The following is a 19,758-nucleotide window of genomic DNA, read 5'->3' on the forward strand; positions in this document are numbered from 1 at the left end:
GTGGGTGCCCTGTGCGTTGTGGGATGCTTGGCAGCATCCCTGGCCTCCACTCACTTGATGCCAGTAGCAGCTCCCCCCGGCCCGTGATGCTGCCCCAGTTGTGACAGCTGAAAGTGTCTCTAAACATTGCCAGGTTTCCCCGGGAAGGAGGGGAAGCTCAAAATCACCCCCGGTTGAGAACACTTGTTAGCTTTACATCTCACTGATCATGTGTTCTTGGACAAATGTAGTAATCTTCCTAAACCTGGGTTTCCTTCTCTGAACTTTGGAGATAAAATTTCTTCAACTGGCACTGCACAGTCATTGAGAAAACTAGTTTATTACAAGGAGTATAAAAATATTCTGGTAACGGCAAAGTTGTACGGGAGGCAGGAGATGACAAGGGTTTCTAGACATCCTTGACCTAAACCTCGAATCGAAATGAAGGGCTAGTAACCAAAAATTAAAGCAACAGAGGAAATATGAGGAGAGCGCTGCTTCCGTGAAATGGTTAGAAGTTACAGGAAAGCAAGTAACTCACACAGCCGTCTTGGACTAGAGTTAAGGCTGCAGTGTGGGAAAGTACTGATGAGGTCTGAGGGGAAATTGGACTATGTTCCCAGAGTACTGAATGCCTTTGTCAGGGGAAGGTGGCTGATTCTTTTAAGCCATGAATCTTCGGAAGGATTCAACTAAGGTGATATAATCCGTGTTTTAGATTGCTTAGAGACAGGAAGAGGGTGAGTTAGGAAGGTTTTGTAGGAATAGCAATGTGGAAAAACAGCAATTCACATTATAAACGTTTCCGTGTAAGAATGGCCTTGGTATTTGAATCACGTAAGTTCTGAGCGCCTACTCTCTGTTCCTCTAAACCAGTGAGCATTGTTCAGGAATTTTCTAACTACCGTTCCCAGGAGGGGGTAAAAACACAAGGCAAATATAGAATTAGAGGACACAACGCAGAGTCACTGCAGAACTTCAGAGAAGTGCTGAACGTGGAGCAGAAAAGTTAGGAATGGCTTTGTGCAGGAGATTGAATTTAAACCACATATCAAAGGGTGTGTAGGGATTGAGTAAGTGGACCACATAAGCATGGCATAGGGATGGGAATTAGCTGAAAACCCCTTCTGGTAGAAGTGAAAAGGGGAGGGAGAGGAACGGCAGAGAGGTTTTTTGCTCACGATTTTTTAAGTTGGCTTGGCATGAGCAGGTAAAGAATTGGAGTGAGACAAAAATTCAATTGTAAAATATAATCAAGAAACGAAGAATTTTTCAAGTTTCTCTCTTACCTATTTGTTAGTTTGTGCTAGATGTCTTACCTATCCGTTGGGTAGTTATTATGGGCTGCAACAGGAAGAAAACTGAATCAGAGTGTCAAGGAGCTTGGAGGCTCACCCAGGCTCTGCCAGCACCTTGCTATGTGACCTGGTTTTTGTAAAATAGAGGAAGAGGAAGGAAAACAGAGTTGGGGTAGGGGAAGGTCTGAGATTCCTCCTCTATAAAATGAATGTAATATTTCTTTTCTAATAGGTGCTTAAACTTCAATGCATCACTAACTTAAAGATGTCTAAAAGAAAGACATTGAGAAAAATTATTGGCTGGTCAGTGAGTGCCTTTGGAGGGGAAAATAGTGGTATTTTATTGACTGCTTTTGCTATCTTGTGTTTGGTTTGTTTTATTCCTTTTTTTTTAAATTTTTTTTTTAGTTTGCTATTTGCTTTGCTCCTTAGGGGAAAAGAGAAATTCCCAAATGTAAGAAAGGTTTCATTTCCTCTAGAAAGACTATTGCAGGGACATCATTGAAACCTCTTGAGCAGTGGTTTTTCAGGGTGTCTAAGAACCCCCCAGCATGGCATGGAATATGTGGTGTGAATGTACACTTTTTTTGGAGAGAGAGTCCATAGCTGGCCTCCGGTTCTTCAAAGAGTCTATGAGGCAAAAAAGAAGTTATGAACCACTGACACAAGGCCGGGATTACTGACCTTTGTTGAGGTGCATGCCTCTAACGAGTGGGAGTTCGGCTTTGGAACTGTAGCAGGACCCGTGCCTCCCCTCACCCTGGTGCCGGCCCGGCTTTGGAGCCAGTTTTCCCACATCCCCGCTATGCCGGCTCTGCCAGCACGAGTGAGCGGCGGGGGGCTGCCCGGAGCCCGGCTCTGGGCACCACTTCCCTCGTCTGTAAAGTAAGGACGACAGCAGCAGCGGCTTCGGAAGCATATAGTGAGAGGGAATTGAGGCAGCCTGTGGAAAGCCTCTAGCCCAGTGACTCTACATGCTAAACTTTAAAAAAAAATTTATTTTATTGAAGTATAGCTCGTTTACAAGGTTGTGTTAATTTCAGTTATATATGTGTATATATACGTATATATTCTTTTTCATATTCTTTTCCATTATGGCTTATCCCAGGACATTAAATATGGTTCCCTGTGCTCTACAGTAGAACCTTGTTGTTTATCCATTCCCTGTATAATCGTTTGCATCTGCTAGTCTCAAATTCCCAATCTGTCCCTCCCCCACCTACATGCTAAACTTTTAGTATCAATAAATGTGAGCTCTTCCTATTCGAATCAGAAATGATCTAGGATGCTTATTTAGTAGAGATAAATGTTTTCCTGATAACGTTTGGAAACATAACACTGGCTGACAATTAAATAATGAACCAAGCCCAAGTACACATTGTGTTGTGTGCTCTTGGGCAGTCGTAGAGATAGATGATAGATAGAGAGATGATAGATAGACAGATAGATAGATAGATAGATGATAGATATGCTGAAACCTGAGGGGTAAGGGTAGAAGCCGTCTGTGAGCAAGTCTCCTTTCCAGATTAAAAAACAATAAAATAAAACCAAAATGAAGCAAAAAGGTGTTAGCACACCACAGCAGCGTGGTCTGTAGCTGGCGTCTCTGGGCAGTTTTACGGAGGGATTGTATTGCATTCCCGGAATAGCAACAGGAGAAGGAGAGCGGAAGCGGTGTTCTGGACTGTCCTTGTACTAAACATGCTTTTCAAAGAAAACAGAATCTTCCATTTGATCATGTTTTTTTAAAAAAAATGAGAAAGCCCTGATATTCCTTTAAGAGGGGAAGGGGAAGCTCTCCAAAGGCCTCTGAGTTCTAAAGGGATGAATTTGAAAATGGTGCATATTTGATTCTGTCCTCAGCCATGAAGTTCCAGGAAGAGAAATGAAAAATAACATGCAAACTTGTCAAGGTTTGTATCAGTGAAATGAAACAAAGGAAAAACGTAACTGAACAGTCGTACATTAAGGGCACTTTCTCGAAAATTCCCAGTGTTTACCACAGGAAATCATTTCACTTGGCAGCAAACCTGAACACAGCCTCGCCTTCTAAAAATAACACACCCCATGTGCCATGCAGGGCTGGGTAGCCACCAGCTCAGGGCTCCACGGGGCAAGGTCGGGACTCAGGACGCTTCGTCTCACCTGTGGGTCAGGAATTTTATGCTGTGTATCCAGCTGCCTCTTGAAGGCTGTGCAGGTCGTCCCAGGCGAAGGATCCTCACCAAGCAGCCACAGTCCCCACGCCTTTCTGGGCACTCGTAGGTTTTCAGCTCATTTCGACAAGAGATAAAAATTGGCCTAGGCCAGTGGTTCTCAACCAGGAGTAGTTCTGCCCCACAGGGGACATGTAACAATGACTTTCACCTGGCCCTCGCCAGCCTTTCCTGCAAGACCCTCTGCCATGCTGAGTTTCCTGGCAGGCCTTGGCGTGGCTTACATGTTTCTGTCTTTGCATATCGTGTTCTCGCCACTGTGAAGGTGCCCCCTGTGCCAACTCCTCTGCTTCTCAGCCCAGCAAACTCTACTCTCCTTCAGGCTTTTGTGCAAATATTGCCACCTCTTTGGAGTGTCCCTGGGGCCTCCAGAGTTGATAGTTTCGTACCTTGTACTCAGTGCTTGTAATTGATCATTTTCTTTATCCTCTAGAACGTGAACCCTTTAAAATAAGGGCTGGTTTGTGATCATTGTTGGAAAAACTTTAGAATAATCAGAATCCGTGAAAAATGCCTAGCCTATGGTAGGTGCCGAGTGGATGGATTAATAGAGAGGTGATGGGTTGATGGATGAAGGATAGACAGGGGGATGGATAAGATGGTCAGTTGGATGGATGGACATCAATATTTTTGAAGAGCAGACAGGATAGAAATTTTATATAGTACCAGTTTCACAAAAGCAACAGTTATAAAATTTTACTCAGTATGCTATTGAGATGAGCACTGAGCTTTGAGCTTCAATTCAAGATATGAAGCAAAAGGAAAATGATGATGCTTTTCATGGATTCTGACAGAGATGATGTAGCCCTTGCAGAAAAAAAAAAGAGAGAAAGTCAAAAGGTTATATCGATTATTGAACCACCTGGCATTTTGAAAAGCAAAAATCACAACAGTCCTTGTGTCCTCTGCTTCTATAGGTCACTGGGAACAAAATGACATCTCTAAACTTGGCCACCATATTTGGACCCAACCTGCTGCACAAGCAGAAGTCGTCAGACAAGGAATTCTCGGTCCAGAGTTCAGCCCGGGCTGAAGAGAGCACAGCCATCATTGCCGTGGTGCAGAAAATGATTGAAAATTATGAAGCCCTGTTCATGGTAAGTGGCCCTTCTTTGGCAAGACATCTCAGTCAACTGCCTGTTGATTGCCTCGTGGTGGCATAAGGAAACTCAGGCACAGCACAACTTAGGTCCATAGTGCTGGTCATTAGCTGAATTCACTGGAAGCCAGGCAGTTAATAGAGATTTACATACCTATGATGTCACTGTAAGTTTGTGATTCCATGTTTAAACAAACATATCCAAATTATACATTTCATTTTGTTGTCCCCTAAACAATGGTCATGTTTTGGAATCATTTAATTCTTTGTATAGCAGTGTCCTTGCCCCCCAAACTGATAAAACTCTTCTTTTTGGAACTCTACGTGGCCCTCGTGAATTCATGTATTTCTAACCATCCTCAGCAGTAGCACCTCCTCCAAGGTCAATCTGGACGTTTTGTGTCCTGCACGAAGCTTTACCTGTCTTTCCTTTGTCCTTCTTGCGTCACCTTGCCGTGTCACTTCTCTGTCCCTTGAACCCTGTTACTGTTCCTATTGATGTTTACCGTATCCAACGTTGTGTTGAAGTCATTTTTGACTATTTCCCCTAGTAGATCATAAGCGTGTTTAAAACACAGGCTGTGCCCTTGTTATCTCCTCTCTGTATCCTCTGTACACTTTTGGAAGGCCCTCCATCTGACAGGCACTCAGTAAATACTTTTTTGACTTGTATTGAATTACCAGTTCCTGTTTTCCTTCAAAAAACTGCATTGCTTGCTCCAACTTCCCTCGGATCATTAGAACAAATGCCAACTCTCTTCTACGTCTATTCACCACTCGTATTGCATGTCAAAATTTACAGGAACTTTCTCCATGATTCTTCTCCCGTTTCTCTTTTGAATTTACAGATGCTCGCCATAAATCTTACCTATTCCACTAGAGCCTTTTGTGGCTTCTTCAACCAAGTATGGTAGTTCCCTCTTTTGAATTTCCTTAATATTTTGTCTATATTTATCAAATGCCTTGCATTAGATTTATTTCCATCCTTGTCTTATATCAGTTATTTTTTGTGCATTTGAGAGCCAGTAGTTTCGAATATTTGCCCTCTCTGTCTCACCTTTGTGATCATGACCAAGTAATTCAATATTCCATAAGCATCAATTTCAGCTTTTGTGAAATGGGAAAAAATTAAAATCTGACCCGTTTCCTGGGGTGGTTCCCAGAATCATTTGATATGCAAAAGCATTCTGCAAACTGCAAAATTCTATGCAAATGTTAATTAATAATTGTATTAGTTGGGCAACACAAGTTGGCTCAGATCTTAGTACTTCAGCACAACAGACATAAGTATCTTATTCACATAAAGTTTAATCAGATGTTTAGCGGACAGCGTTCCAGGTGGCGATTTAGGGACCCCAGCTCCTTGCATATTGTGACTCCTCAATCCCCTAGGCCTTTATGGGCCGAACCAAAAGGGACATCCATCGTGCCCACTCCAATCCCATTGGCCAGAGCTCTGCCACAAGCCACACTTAACTGCAAGGGAAGCTGAGAAATGTATTCCTGCTGGACGCCCAGGAGGAAGTGAAAATGGGTTTCCACAATGAAAAGTTCACTGAGGTAGAATGGTGTCCTGCTCCTCTTTGAGTATCCGAGGCACTGCCCATGTGTTGCATGCAGTAAGCTCTCAAAAAAAAGTGGAAATTTTCATGAACTCTATATAAATTTCACCCTTCAGCCACAATCCTCGTGATTAATTACATATTTGGATGAATCAGATGTCTGAATTTTTCAACATTTTCATCAAGTTTTAAGTCGTGTATCATCTTGCCAAGTAGTCTTGGCATACTACATGCTCTCTAGATTCTTTTTTAAGACAAAATAATACGTCTTGTCAATCTTAATTGCATTCTCTAAATTCTGTATTCTAAGCAGAGTTCTTTACGTGAAACCAAACCATCAGGCGTTTCTTTCCACCTCAGACACTAACGCATCTCTTCCTGGCCTCCTTGAAAGTCCAGTTGCTGCCGTTTGAGCTGTGCCATTCCTCTCCTTCCAGTTCCTGCTGCCTGGATTATTAAGAACAGCAGAAGAACATCAATACTCCATCTTTTCCAGCGTTTTCCACATCTGATCTTTGTTTGCCATTCCCTGTAGAGACCGGCACCGAGATTCTCTTGGGTAATAGCTTATTTGCGTTCCCCAGTTGCGATCTATACTTGTCAGCGAGGCCTTCCCTGGTCACCTTGTCTAAAATCCAGCCCCCTACCACACCACCACCATACACACACATCCTCTCTTCCTATTCCCTTTCCCTGCCTCTTCTTCTTAGCAGTTACCATTACCAATAAGGGTTTTACTAATTTCTCTTGTTTGTGTTTCCCCATTAGAATGCGAGCTCCCTGACAGGGTGAATTTTTGCTCATTTCCACCTAACTTACTTTCTTTCTTTCTTTCTTTCTTTCCTTCCTTCCTTCCTTCCTTCCTTCCTTCCTTCCTTCCTTCCTTCCTTCCTTCCTTCCTTCCTTCCTTCTTTCTTTCTCTCTTTCTTTCTTTCTGGCTGTGTTGGGTCTTTGTTTCTGTGCGAGGGCTTTCTCTAGTTGTGGCGAGCGGGGGCCCCTCTTCATCGCGGTGCACGGGCCTCTCACTATCGCGGCCTCTCTTGTTGCGGAGCACAGGCTCCAGATGCGCAGGTTCAGTAATTGTGGCTCACGGGCCCAGTTGCTCCGCGGCATGTGGGATCCTCCCAGACCAGGGCTCGAACCCGTGTCCCCTGCATCGGCAGGCAGATTCTCAACCACTGCGCCACCAGGGAAGCCCCACCTAACTTTCTTTACTGCATTACCCCTATGCCTGGTACATGGTAGAAACACAAGAAATATTGGTCGAATTAATGAATGACTCAGTGGTAGCTCTGTGACGTATGATTTCCATATTACTAATCCTTACTCCTTATACTTGTGAAAAGGTTTAGGCATGGAGGAATTAAGGATACCTTTCTCAGAGTAAGTTAACCATTAACGTAAGCATTCTTGATCTCCTTAGACAGATTATGAGAATTATGTGTTGAGGAAAGGGACAAGGAAGTAGGAGGAGAGGTAGGACAAAGATCCCAAGCCTGTGTCAATAAAAAGAAAACTGGGGGCTTCCCTGGTGGCGCAGTGGTTGAGAGTCCGCCTGCCGATGTAGGGGACGCGGGTTCGCACCCCGGTCCGGGAAGATCCCACGTGCCGCGGAGCGGCTGGGCCCGTGAGCCATGGCCGCTGAGCCTGCGCGTCCGGAGCCTGTGCTCCGCAACGGGAGAGGCCACAACAGTGAGAGGCCCGCGTACCGCAAAAAAAAAAAAAAAGAAAAGAAAACTGGCTCTGGAACCAGAAAACTTTGCTATAGTCCTATCGTTACTATACATTAGCTGTGTGACCTCATCTTCTTAGATTTCCATTTCTTTAGTTATCAAAGGACTAGGTTAGAATGGTAACCAAGATCCCTTCTAGTTCTAAAATCTGCATGGTTCTATGCCCTAGACCTAGTAGCTTCATCTCTTTTTTTTAATTAATCACATCACTTTGTAGATTCTTTCGGCATATTTGGCATTTCAGAATCTAATTTGTTATACCAAAGCTGGTGGCTGGTTGGCAAAGTGGGTCTGTGTGGATGGACAAAAATTCAATCATGTAGATAGCTGTTTCATTTTGTTTTGTTTTAAGAAGCTTTCAGAATTAGCACAGTAATTCCAAACAAGGAAGGATGAAGCTAGACAGGACCTGATGGTTAAAGGTGGTTAGCAATTGTGCTGTTTCACAGTCCTTGGAAGGGTTTACAAGCTCAGAGAGGGAGGCATCGCTTCCCATTGGCATCAGAAAGGGAAACTTGTTAGAAAAGGTGGCTGTGAGTTTGTCCTTGAAGGCAGAATGCATCCTAGAAGCAGCGATTCCATTGAAGAACTGATGCCACAGAGGCCTGGCAGGGACCCAAAGCTTGTTCTGAGTGTTATATAATGTCCTTCATTTCCTCATGTTGGACTGCCTCTCCCAAGTGGCCAGTATCCGAGTTAATGGGAAAGGACAGAAAAGAACCTGGCTTGGTCCCATAATACAGAAAAGATAACCAGATTTAGAGGCTGACACACAGTTCGAGAGTGTGGCTAGGACAGTCTTTTTACCGGTTGTTTGCTTTTCAGGCACTGGGTTAGAAATCCTAGAGCTGGAAAAAGGTCATGATAACAGCCATCATGATCACTCTAGCAAGAGACCAAGGCAGCAGATCATAACCGCGGTTCACCAACTTGAACATGCAACAGTTGCAAGAAAAATTTGTCAGACATTCAGATTCCTGGGCTGCACTCTAGAGAATCAAACGTAGTAGCACTGAGCTGGGGCTCAGAATGGTGCACTTTCTAATGAATACCTCCAGGGCATTCTGATAGTTTCCTAACCACATCTTGGGAAACTCCCAAGATGGTGGGAAGACCGTGAGCTTTGGAATCAGCTCCCAGAATTCAAATCTCTGCTCAGCCATGTATTTGCTACATGATCTTGGCCCTATGCTTACCTTCCCTAAGTCTTCATTTTTTCTGTTGAAAACAAAAATGAGATGAAGCTTTACAGGATCATTTTGAGAATTAGAAATGACATCCTAAGGCACTTAGGACAGGAACTGACATATACTAGGGGCTCCAAAAAGAGAGAGAGAGAGAGAGAGAGAGAGAGAGAGAGAGAGAGATCACTGCTATTATTGTAAGAAATTGATCAGGTGCCTGCCCTATCAAAGCACCTCCCGGTGTCGCCTTCGCAGTAAAACCTACCCTCGCGACGCTGTGTGACACTGCGACCTACTCCCACACATATATACTCCTAGCCTTTGTTCTTCTCTTTCTTTTAGCTCTAGCGCTTATCACCTTCAGCTCACTGTATATTTATTTCTTATGCTTGTTGAAACCTAATAGAATGCAAACTTTATGAAGGCAGGGATTTTTGTTTGTTTTATTCACTGATAGCAACAGCACCCGGAAAGTACTTGGCAGGAAATGGGTGCTCGGTAAGTATTTGTTACAAAAACACACTGCGATAATGCATTGCTAGAGAAAAATGCATTTTTGTTGTTTGTTTGTTTGTTTTGGGTTTGCTGCCCGTACTCCTTAGATTCCCCCAAACTGTAAATCAGACCGTCCATTTCTGATATCAACAACTATCTAAAAATTGGAAAACATAAAGTGATGCTCTCTCTGGGAACACTGGAAATAAAAGAGAAGAATCATGCATACGTAGAAATGGTCAGTGTTATCACCATGAGGCAGAAAGCGTTCACCGACTCAATCATGAACACATTAATTGTTGTGAAAGTTGTGGCTTCTGTAATTGATGTCGGAAATGCCAGAGAAAATGCATCGTGGCTCTCAGAATTACTAAGAGCTTCAGAGCGGAGTGGAGAAAACAGTCAGCTCGGTCTCAGGGCTGATACTACTAGGCCTTCTTTTTTGGAGAGAGGGAAAGAGGAGAAGGCACCGCCCTTGTGGGCTGATGGAAAGTGCCTGCTGTGGAGGCGTGGGAACGCCAGCGCGTTCCCACCCTGCTGATTGGTCAGCCTGAGCTGGGGATCAGCACAGCGCACGTGGGAAATTTCGAATGAGAAGTACTGGGAGCAAGGGTCAGAGGCTGTGATGAGGGCTCCGAGCTCAGAAGCCAGGCTTTGCTCCGTGTTCTCTTCTTTCCCGGCACAAATTACATTTTCTTAAAACTTCTCTCACGTGCCAAGTCAAAAGGAGTCACGCAGTAATCCAGGGCATCGAACAAGAGACCACCCCCATCCAGATAATTATATACGATTTCCATTTCCCTTTTTATATAACCACTGCTTTTAAAATAACCACTGTCTGTGTGCCAGGGGTCCGGCTAGTCATTATGTCCATCATCAGCTCATTCGCAACTGCACCACCATTGCACCAGGAGCAAGCCAGGGTCGTTCGCCTAAGTGATGCGGCAACTGAGTGAATTATTTCTACGGTGTGATGCCTCCCCTCACAAAAGATGAGGTGCTTTAATGTGACGTCTCAGATATGGAATTCATTTGGCTGGGGGTGGGCGGGGGAGAGTATTTTAACCAGTTTGGAAATGGCGCGGAAAGGGGACCTTCAACAGCATTAATCCCTCTGGACTGATCATAACACCGACCCGCTTGATGTCCAGGCCAGCAGATGGCTGTGAGAGCCTGCTCACCTTGTCCCTGTCTGTAGTGACAGAATGCTTGCACTGTAGGTGACACACGCAGGTGGAGAGGGGCAGCAGCTCTTCACCTTCCTCGAGTCATCCCCCATCACAGCTCCACGAGTCCTGGGCTCTTCGACTATATTTGTTCAATAATGCGCCCCGACTGCCAAAAACGCTGCCTCGCATGTGTCAGGCACGTGAGAAAAATTTCTTGAACTTAACGCATTCTGGCCCTTTAAATGCACTGAGACCTCCTTATACAATATTAAGCCACCCTCCACCCCAGAGCTACACAAAAGTTCTAGGCTGGGCCTGCGCATGTGTGAGCTTTTGCTCCCATAAATAGCCAGTGGTTTCTCTCGGTGTGTTTGTTAGCTCAAAAAAAATATCATCATGACTTCCAATGACATTTACTTCTGCTGGGGACTGTTAGAGTTTTAAATGCAAAGCATTCTTCTTGGTTCAGTGCCAAGTGGTGGACTGGTGTGAAACACCTACCCAAGTACAGTACAGTAGGATCGGGTCCTGGGAAGTGCTCTTTCAGATGCCCTTAGTGGTTTGTTATGGTGACTTAGTAAAGGGAGAAAAGTCAAACCATTTTTCACTCTCTCTGGTTTATGGAATAAAATACATCATAGCAGTTATACCCTAGGCAATCATTCAAGGTTTCATTTTTAATTTGGTAGGGTGGATTTTAATTGTGACAGTTTTACTCCTTCATGTGTGCATCTCCAAGTTATCTGCTTTTATTACATTTTTTCTCTGAAGCAGGACGGTCCAAAGTTCTTTTGAGTTTTGAGATAGCATTATCCTTTGAAGGAATATATGAAAATCGAAGGAGTTGAGTCTCCAGATAAAAACAACCATAAATGGTACCGTTAGAAATTATCTAAAGTTACTAGATAGTTGACTAAAACACAGTAGATTTTTTTTAACATCGTTATTGGAGTATAATTGCTTTACAATGTTCTGTTAGTTTCTGCTGTATAACAAAGTGAATCAGCTATACATATACATATATTCCCATTTCTCCTCCCTCTTGTGTCTCCCTCCCACCCTCCCTATCCCACCCCTCTAGGTGGACACAAAGCACCGAGCTGATCTCCCTGTGCCATGAAACGCAGTAGAGATTTTGATTAGAAACAATAAATTGTAAGGGAAGAAGCCCTTTGGGATGGGTCTGGTTCCTTCATTTAAATGTCCAGAATTGGTTGATTAAAAAAAGTAATGTGTTTTTCACAATCCTACGCCTTAGTTTTCATTTCACTATATACAAAATTCCAGAAGCAAAAAATCTTGATTATTGAGTCGTACTTTTCATTTTTAGGGTTTTTCTGTTAATGGAAACAGTAGTTTAAGAACTTGTTAGAAAAATTCTGGTGCGCCTCAGTTGGGGAAGGAAATTTATCTTCCAACTCTAGAAATGAGTAGCAAGGAAATTTTGCTAGAGCCTGACATTGGTACTACTTATAAGTAGAGAGAAGCATCTAGACAAAGGCAACATAACCAGTGTACACCATGAAGACCAATAATTCTGGGTTATTTTTTATTATTATTTGTAGCCATTCCAGCAACATTTATTCAGCATCCATTGCGTAGAAGGCAGCACCCTACCCTGTGTTCTGGAAGCGTATAAAATTGAGTGAGTGAGTGAGTGGGCGAAAGGGCGTGGATATGCAGGTAGGAGTTTCAACTGCAAGGTGGAGAACAATCAACTATAGGTGGTGGCAAACATCAGGATTTATTATCTCACATAATAAGAAGTCTGGGGGCACGATTTTAGCGGCTCACTCGCACTTATGCTCTCTCTGGTCCGCCATCTTTAGCTGCAAGAGACCACAGTCATTTCCAGCACCTCGTGCAGCCATTATCACATCCAGTCCCAAAGAGAGATGTTTTCTCTCCTGCATCTCTTGTCAATATGGAGGAGAACCTTTTCCAGAAGCTTCTATAAGACCCCCCCCCCCTTAGGGTACCTTGGCCAGGATTGGCTCATATGATCTTGGCCTAGCTGTGAAGGAGGCCAGCTGACAGAGAACTGCAACCTTAGGACCCTCTCTCAGTTCCAGGTGGTCAAGTCAGCTAATCCCTGCCTTCTGATGATGTGACCAGCCCAAGACTTGAGGCCTGGCACAGGAGAAAAAGCCAAAATGGAGAAGCTACACAGAGTCTGGCTTCAAGACCATTGCAGTTGAGGGGCCAAGAGGTCGTACACTGTAACTCTAGAAATCAAGGGGTGCTCAAGGACGGAGACATATCGAGAGGAAATCCCATAACTTAGTTACCCACCAGAAGTGTTAGGCAAAAGAGAAGAATGATGTTTCTTTGCAAGCACACAGGATAAAAGGTGGAAATCAATGGCTGTTAGTCAAGAAAGAAATCTCAGAACAAACATTGACCATCTCCAAGTTATCTGCTTTTATTATTTTAACTTATTATTTTGTCTATTTCCAATAAAATCTGTAATTCTAAAGTCCTTTGCAACTAGTCAGGTACTTTCAAATTTGTTAGCCCTTTTGATCCCCATAACATCTCCATAAAGGCAAAGGGGACAGATAGGATATGCCCGGATTTTCAGATTCAGGAATAGAATCCTAAAGAAGCTGGTCGACGTGTCCAAGTTTATATTAATTATAAGCAGCAGAGCCAAAACGCGACCTCGGGAACTATCGATTCTTGGTCAGATATTCTTTCGACAGCATCCTAGTTACTGAAAAGGAATGCGTATGTCAGTGGCCCGCGTGGCTATTTCTTCTTACTTACTGAAAGCTGGTGTTTCTATTCGGCTCATTCCCCTGACTTTAGTTTCTCTATTAAGTATCTAAATTAATAGAAAATGAATGCTCATCCAATTGAACTGAGCCAGTAGTTTGAAATTTTTATTAAATAATAGGAAATGAAATGTGCAAATATGGACAGAGATGACAGGAATTATTGGGAAGACAGCACTGGATGCTGTAGTATGAATATTAAAAGTCAGTTCCAGGCATCGTTTCAAATTCTCTACCTTCATTTTCCCACTGGTTCCAATTTTCGGAACCATTCCTTTATTAAAAAGCAAAAACAAATGTGGTTTTATCATATGAATTTTGGAAGCTGCCTTAAATCAAAGTGGGCTCTAAATAAGCTAATTAAAATAATGGATTATGTACACTGTAGTCAGTCTTGCATAATGCATAGGAAAATATTATCTACTCTTCCCGCAACACATGGGTCCACATTTTTAAGCTCTATTTTTTCACTTATTTGTAAATAGTGTCTCCAAGCCAAAACGGTGTCGTGAGTCTTTCGAAAAGAAACTGTAGATAGGTTTATAGCACTGACCCTTTCTATTTGCATTTGTTACCAAGTAAAGGTCACATACGCTACAGAAAATAAGCCTCAGTAATTATAATTGGTTGGGAATAAAGCCTGGCTGAATGAGTAAAAACTCTGAATTGCAGAAATGATGCTATTTCTGCAAAACTTCATGGCAAGTTACTTTCCAATAATGATCCTTCCTCTAACCTATTCTAATAATGTGTCTGAGTTGATAAGTTAGCATTAGACACACCATATACTCTCAGAGAACTAATATTGTGACGTGTGCACCGCTCTGAAGGCCGTGCACTCCAGTTGTTTACTCTTAGTGGGGATGGATTGGTGCTTGGAGCAAAACTTTGTATTACATGTCTAAGCACAGGAAATTTTAAACCAACTGGACAAAAGTAGAAACAGTCCTCCTAATTTGCTCATGGAAGATTCTTTTTAAAAAATTCAATATATACATTTTTGGCCTGTATTATTTTTTGCTTTGCTGTTCATTTTTTTTTAAGGAGTTCTCTCTCTCTCTTCTCATTTGCACCCTTTGAATATTACTTTTGGAAAAACTGATGTAATCAAGTGTATCTGTTGGGTCATGTTGTTTGTCGAAATTATCAGTCTTTTTATTTATTTAATGTATTCAATATAGTAAGAGAACAGTCTCTCAGCCTGGACCTAAAAGTCCTGCCCCTTCTCTTCTCCTTCCATTCTCATTCCCAGGCCATTGCATTTGGTCACAGAGCTTTAAATACCATCTATATGTGTCCCCCAAATCTCTATGTTCAGCCCAGGACTCCCCTTTCACCCCAGATCTTTATTTCCGATCACGTACTAGATCTTCCCTCCATTTGGATGTCTCACAGGCCTCTCAGTCTTACACCAAAGCCACAGCCCTAATCTTGACCCCCAGCCTTGACCCTCCTCGCCCTGCAGCTTCTCTACATCAACCCCATCCTTCCCGGTGCCTAGGCCCCAAACGTTGAAGTCATTCTCTCTTCTTCTTCCTCTCCCACTCCCTCTCCCTCTTCTCTCTCTCCATCCAGTCACTTAGCTAATGCTATCGTCTACTGTCTCCAGGATCCGGATATTTCTCATCCGCTCACCATGCTGGCTCGGCCCCCCATCATCTCTCTTCTGGATGTATCGACAGCCCCCATCTGCACTCCTGGCTTCCCTACGGTCTCCTAGCAACTCAGCAGCCAGAGTGATGACAAGTCATGTTAGTCCTCTGCTCAAAACTTCCGGTGGCTCCCCACCCACTTAGACTGACAGCAGAAGTCATTATCATGCAGTAAGACTGCACAACATCTGGCCTTGGTTACCTGACCTATACATCCTACCGCTTCCCTTCTTCCTCTCACTCTGTTCCAACCTCACTGGCCTCCAAACTGCTCCTGATTCAACATCTTGCTAATTCTTTCTTCCTTCTGCTCGGAATGAGTTTCTCCAATTCCTTCATCTGCTAAATTGTCAGTTTCTCTGACAGTCCTATTTAAATTGCACCCCCGGCCCAGGATTCGTCACTGCCCTTCTTTGCTTTCCCTTTCTCCATGGGATCCATGCTATGTTTTCTGTTCATTTGTTTCATGCCAGTCTCCCCATATTCACTGTCAGCTTCAAGGAGACATGGATTCCCGTCTGCTGGGTTTGCCGCTGGATCCCAGCATCCCGTGCCTGGCGCTCAGTAAGCACTCACCAAATATTTATGTAACGAATTAAAGGAATGAGGTGGGGAAAGGTCAGAGTGAGCAGCACAGCGCTACTGAGGTCGCGGGTGTGTGAGGATGACTGCTAGGGGAGAAGATGAGAAATACAGATGGAGGCAAGTAAGCGGCTTTGATCAAAAGGGGTTTGGATCAAGTGTCTTGATCAGAGCATTCTGACAACCACATAGAGGAGAAATGTGATGTACAACTTGAAGGAAATAGTACACAAGTTAGCAAGCTGTTGTATCAAAGCCTCATCAAGGATATATCTTTCTTTTCAACTAAAAGCTCAAACCAGCTTAAGGAATTTGGGGGCTCACACAGCTGAACAATCTAGAGCAGATGTGGCTTCAGGTGCAGCTTTACCTAGGACTCAAGTGATGTCACGAGAGCCCTTTACTTTCTCTCCATTGCTTGGAATGGTTTCTTCAGTCTCGGCACAAGCCTCAGGCCCTGTATCCTGTCCCTCTGAAGCCTCTGGGAAATTCTCACAGCTTTTCATTGCTTCTGATGCAGTCACATGCTCATCGCTCAGGCAACCACGGTAGTCTGGGAGTGGAATGATCATTGACTTAGGCTAGGTCACACCTCACCCTCCAGCTGGAGGTTGGAGAGCAGTTAGTTCTCCAGAGGGAACTTGGACTATGACTGTTATAAGAAGAGGGAAATGAAGGCTGGTAATGGCCAACAGATGACCACTCCAAACGGGTAATGAACACTCAAACCTGGATCATTGCAGTTGGAATGGGAAGGAGAGGTAAGAAGTAACAGGCATCACGGAGATGAAGTCAAGTAGATCTCCCAGCTCCGAACAGGGAGGGAAAAGGACACAGAGAAGCTTGAATCCAACCCAGATTTTGAGCTTGTGTGACTAGGGTTTGGCAATGTCATTAATGACGATTCAGAATGAAGTAGGAAGAACAGATTTATGAAAGGAGGAAAGCATTTTGTTGCTTTTTCATCCCCGTTTTTGTTAATAAAATTGCATCCAGCTTCTTAGAGCTCAGGAAGAATTGAGTTCTGCAAGAGGCAGAAGGCCATTCTTCCACCAACACTCGTTCTCAGAAGACGTGTCCCCACAGTATTTAAGGGTCTTGTCTCCGAGCCCACATGTGAGAGAATCAGACTGAACGTGTATTTTCCCTCAACAGTTGGAATTTCCTGTGGTTGAGCTACCAGCATCTACAGGGTAGAAAGCCACTGGAGCCGAGTTCAATCTTTTCTCCCAGAAAAAACTTCTACGTGAGTGATTTAGGATTGTAAGGTCATCTTCTAATGCACTGAGGATTAGGCTTAGAGAAACACACGAAGCTCATCTGTAACAGTCTAGTGAATGCCTCATCAAATTATGAAGCAAGAAACTTTTTTTTTTTTTTTTTTGCGCGGGCCTCTCACTGCTGTGGCCTCTCCCGTTGAGGAGCACAGGCTCCGGACGCGCAGGCTCAGCGGCCATGGCTCACGGGCCCAGCCGCTCCGCGGCACGTGGGATCTTCCCGGACCGGGGCACGAACCCGCGTCCCCTGCATCGGCAGGCAGACTCTCAACCACTGCGCCACCAGGGAAGCCCAGCAAGAAACTTTTAATTGTTGATAGACCAGGAGGCAAGAAAGGAGTGAAGGCCGGCACTGAATGACAAAGGGGCACGTGCAAACGTAGTAGTCAACATTTTTTTTGGAGTGTTTTCTATTTGCCAGGTGCTTTTCTAAGTTCTCAACATGTAGTAAGTCCTTTACTCACCACATCAGCCCTTTGTGGTGAGTACTCTTCTTAGCTCTAGTTTACAGTTGAGGTCACTGAGACGTGGAAAGGTCATATACCTTGCCAGAATTCCCACACCCAGCAAGTGGAACTGGGACTCAAATACAAGCAGTCTCCGGCTCCAGGGCCCGTCCTCGATAAACGGATCCTATGTTCCAGAACTGCCCAAGACAGTCCTAACTTATGCCTGTTGTCTTGGCATAGTTCTAAATATGAACTCTAGAAAGTGTCCCCATTTGGCCAGTAAATTACAAACACCGTTCCTCTTAACCGCAATATTTTGCTTATTGAAAGCCGAGAAAATCGAGTCTGAGCAACAGAGGTACCCAAATGGTTAGGCTGTGTCTCCGGTCGCAAGTGGCGTGACAGTTCACCCCACTTGAATTGAATTGACTATTGAATATGACTATTTGGTAATCATCCAGTTTGTCCTAAGAATGAAACTGGCTGTATGGGTTGGTGTAGGTTTGGTTTTAACCAAGAGATCTCTCTGTTTTCTTACAACTTTTAAGGCACCCTTTTATATGCTGTTGTCAAGTTGCCAGTGACCGTAGTTTGCCTCCTTCTGGAGTGGTTTTATTTATGCCTCAGCATTTGGCCCCTGCAGGTTCCCCCGGATCTCCAGAATGAAGTACTGATGAGCCTGTTAGAGACCGATCCCGATGTTGTGGACTATTTACTCAGAAGAAAGGCCTCCCAATCTTCGTGAGTATGCCAGTTTTTCCATCTTCTAAAGCCGCCTTGGGGATTTCTATTTTCATTTCCAAAGAATCAGAAAAGTTTACATAACTCCACGCAGGGTGACTTGAGTGGAATTTTGGTGACTTCCTGGCAAATCTGATCGATCCACCTAAACAGAAAATGCTTGTCTTACCAATGCACTTATCAAACTAGAAACTGCTTTATGGGATTTTTCTGTTTCAGTTTTCTTTTTCTAGCCCCTTGCGGTCCTTTTGACCGTGTTTACTGGAAAAAAAAAAAAACAAAAACGTACTAAATCGCACTGGCAGGAAGCTCAGGAACTGACAGCGATGTGCATCAGTGATTCCACTTCTAGAATCCTAAATACTGTGCTTAGGGGCCCCTAAGGCTGCGCCTGGATGCGTCTTACGTGTGTAACTTACCAACGGGACAGATGCATTAGCAAACCACAAGACAGGCCTCAGCCGAGGCCTCGGTACCCATGAAATTAGAGATGCTCACCCTCCTAACTCTCCCGCTCTTTCTAGCTAGCATCCTTTTGAGAAAAATGCGTGCCGGTATACACAAGCACCCATGTTTGCAGTGAGGGAAATACAAGCCTTGCTGTAGGCTACGGTTAGCCACCATTTTTCCCCCAAAGGAGAAGCACTGAATTTTCCCCTTAGTCAGATTTTATGATTTATGTTAACCATTTGCTCTAGAGGCAGAGTGTATGGGGGTGAACTTTAACAAAGCTAGTTACGGGGATAATATTGCGTCATGAACCAGGAGTGATGTTGCCACCATGACACCAAACCTTAAATTTGTGACAGGAAACGGTGTTTCCTTCGTGAAGGTATCATCTTACGCTGTGCTTGTTAATCTACTGAATTTCAACAATTCTAAGACACATTTTCCCCCGTGTTTTATCATCTCTGAAATTGAGGTTAATCTTATAATCAACGACATGTCTTAAATTAATTCATAGCATTTTTTCCCCTCTGAGTCATACATAAAATACTGTCATGGTATGTCTTATTCAATGGTATCTCAGAAACGTGGACACGTGTTAAATTGTTCTTTTGTATTGATGTCGAACGTGATGTACTAATTTTCATTTAAAACTATTTCAGGTATGTAAAAATTACATTCTTTAGAGAAATTTGGTGGAAAGGAATTGCACATTGTTTTGCTCCATGTCCTGTAGAACAGGGAAGAATTTTTAAGGGGATTGTCCTTTCAAGAGCAGTTTTAAAAATCCATTTCTGTGCCAATCATTATCAAGATAAGTTCTGCTTCAAGTAAGGCATTCTGCCAGGATTCAAACCCTAAGAGCCACGAGGGAATAAAAATGTATTCAGATTGTATACACGGGCTGGTATTTCATGGTCTTGCGTTTCATATCAGAGAATTGGGCTCGCTTAAAATGTTCCTAGATTCCTATCATCAAGGTGGAGATTCTAATTTAAACAAACAAAGGGCTTTTCTTCATAGGAGATCTTGTGTCACCGGACTTTAAAGGAACTCACTTATTTCCCTCCCCCGTGCAAGAAAACAGACATGGCAGCCTTT

The 19,758-nt window shown here is 43.6% G+C and overlaps 1 protein-coding gene across 5 annotated transcripts in view; it reads left to right on the forward strand.

Annotated features, from left to right (window-relative positions):
- The window catches only part of ARHGAP6 (Rho GTPase activating protein 6), a 486,163-nt gene that overhangs the window by 451,448 nt on the left and 14,957 nt on the right, over window positions 1–19,758 (forward strand). For all 5 annotated transcript variants that reach the window (XM_060138342.1, XM_060138343.1, XM_060138344.1 and 2 more), the window contains exons 9-10: window positions 4,411–4,590; window positions 18,113–18,210. In XM_060138342.1, coding sequence (XP_059994325.1) covers window positions 4,411–4,590; window positions 18,113–18,210 — 278 coding nt within the window. The remainder of the gene's footprint in view (window positions 1–4,410; window positions 4,591–18,112; window positions 18,211–19,758) is intronic.

This window comes from Lagenorhynchus albirostris, chromosome X, assembly GCF_949774975.1.
Source record: "Lagenorhynchus albirostris chromosome X, mLagAlb1.1, whole genome shotgun sequence".
In the NCBI taxonomy this organism is placed as follows: domain Eukaryota; kingdom Metazoa; phylum Chordata; class Mammalia; order Artiodactyla; family Delphinidae; genus Lagenorhynchus; species Lagenorhynchus albirostris.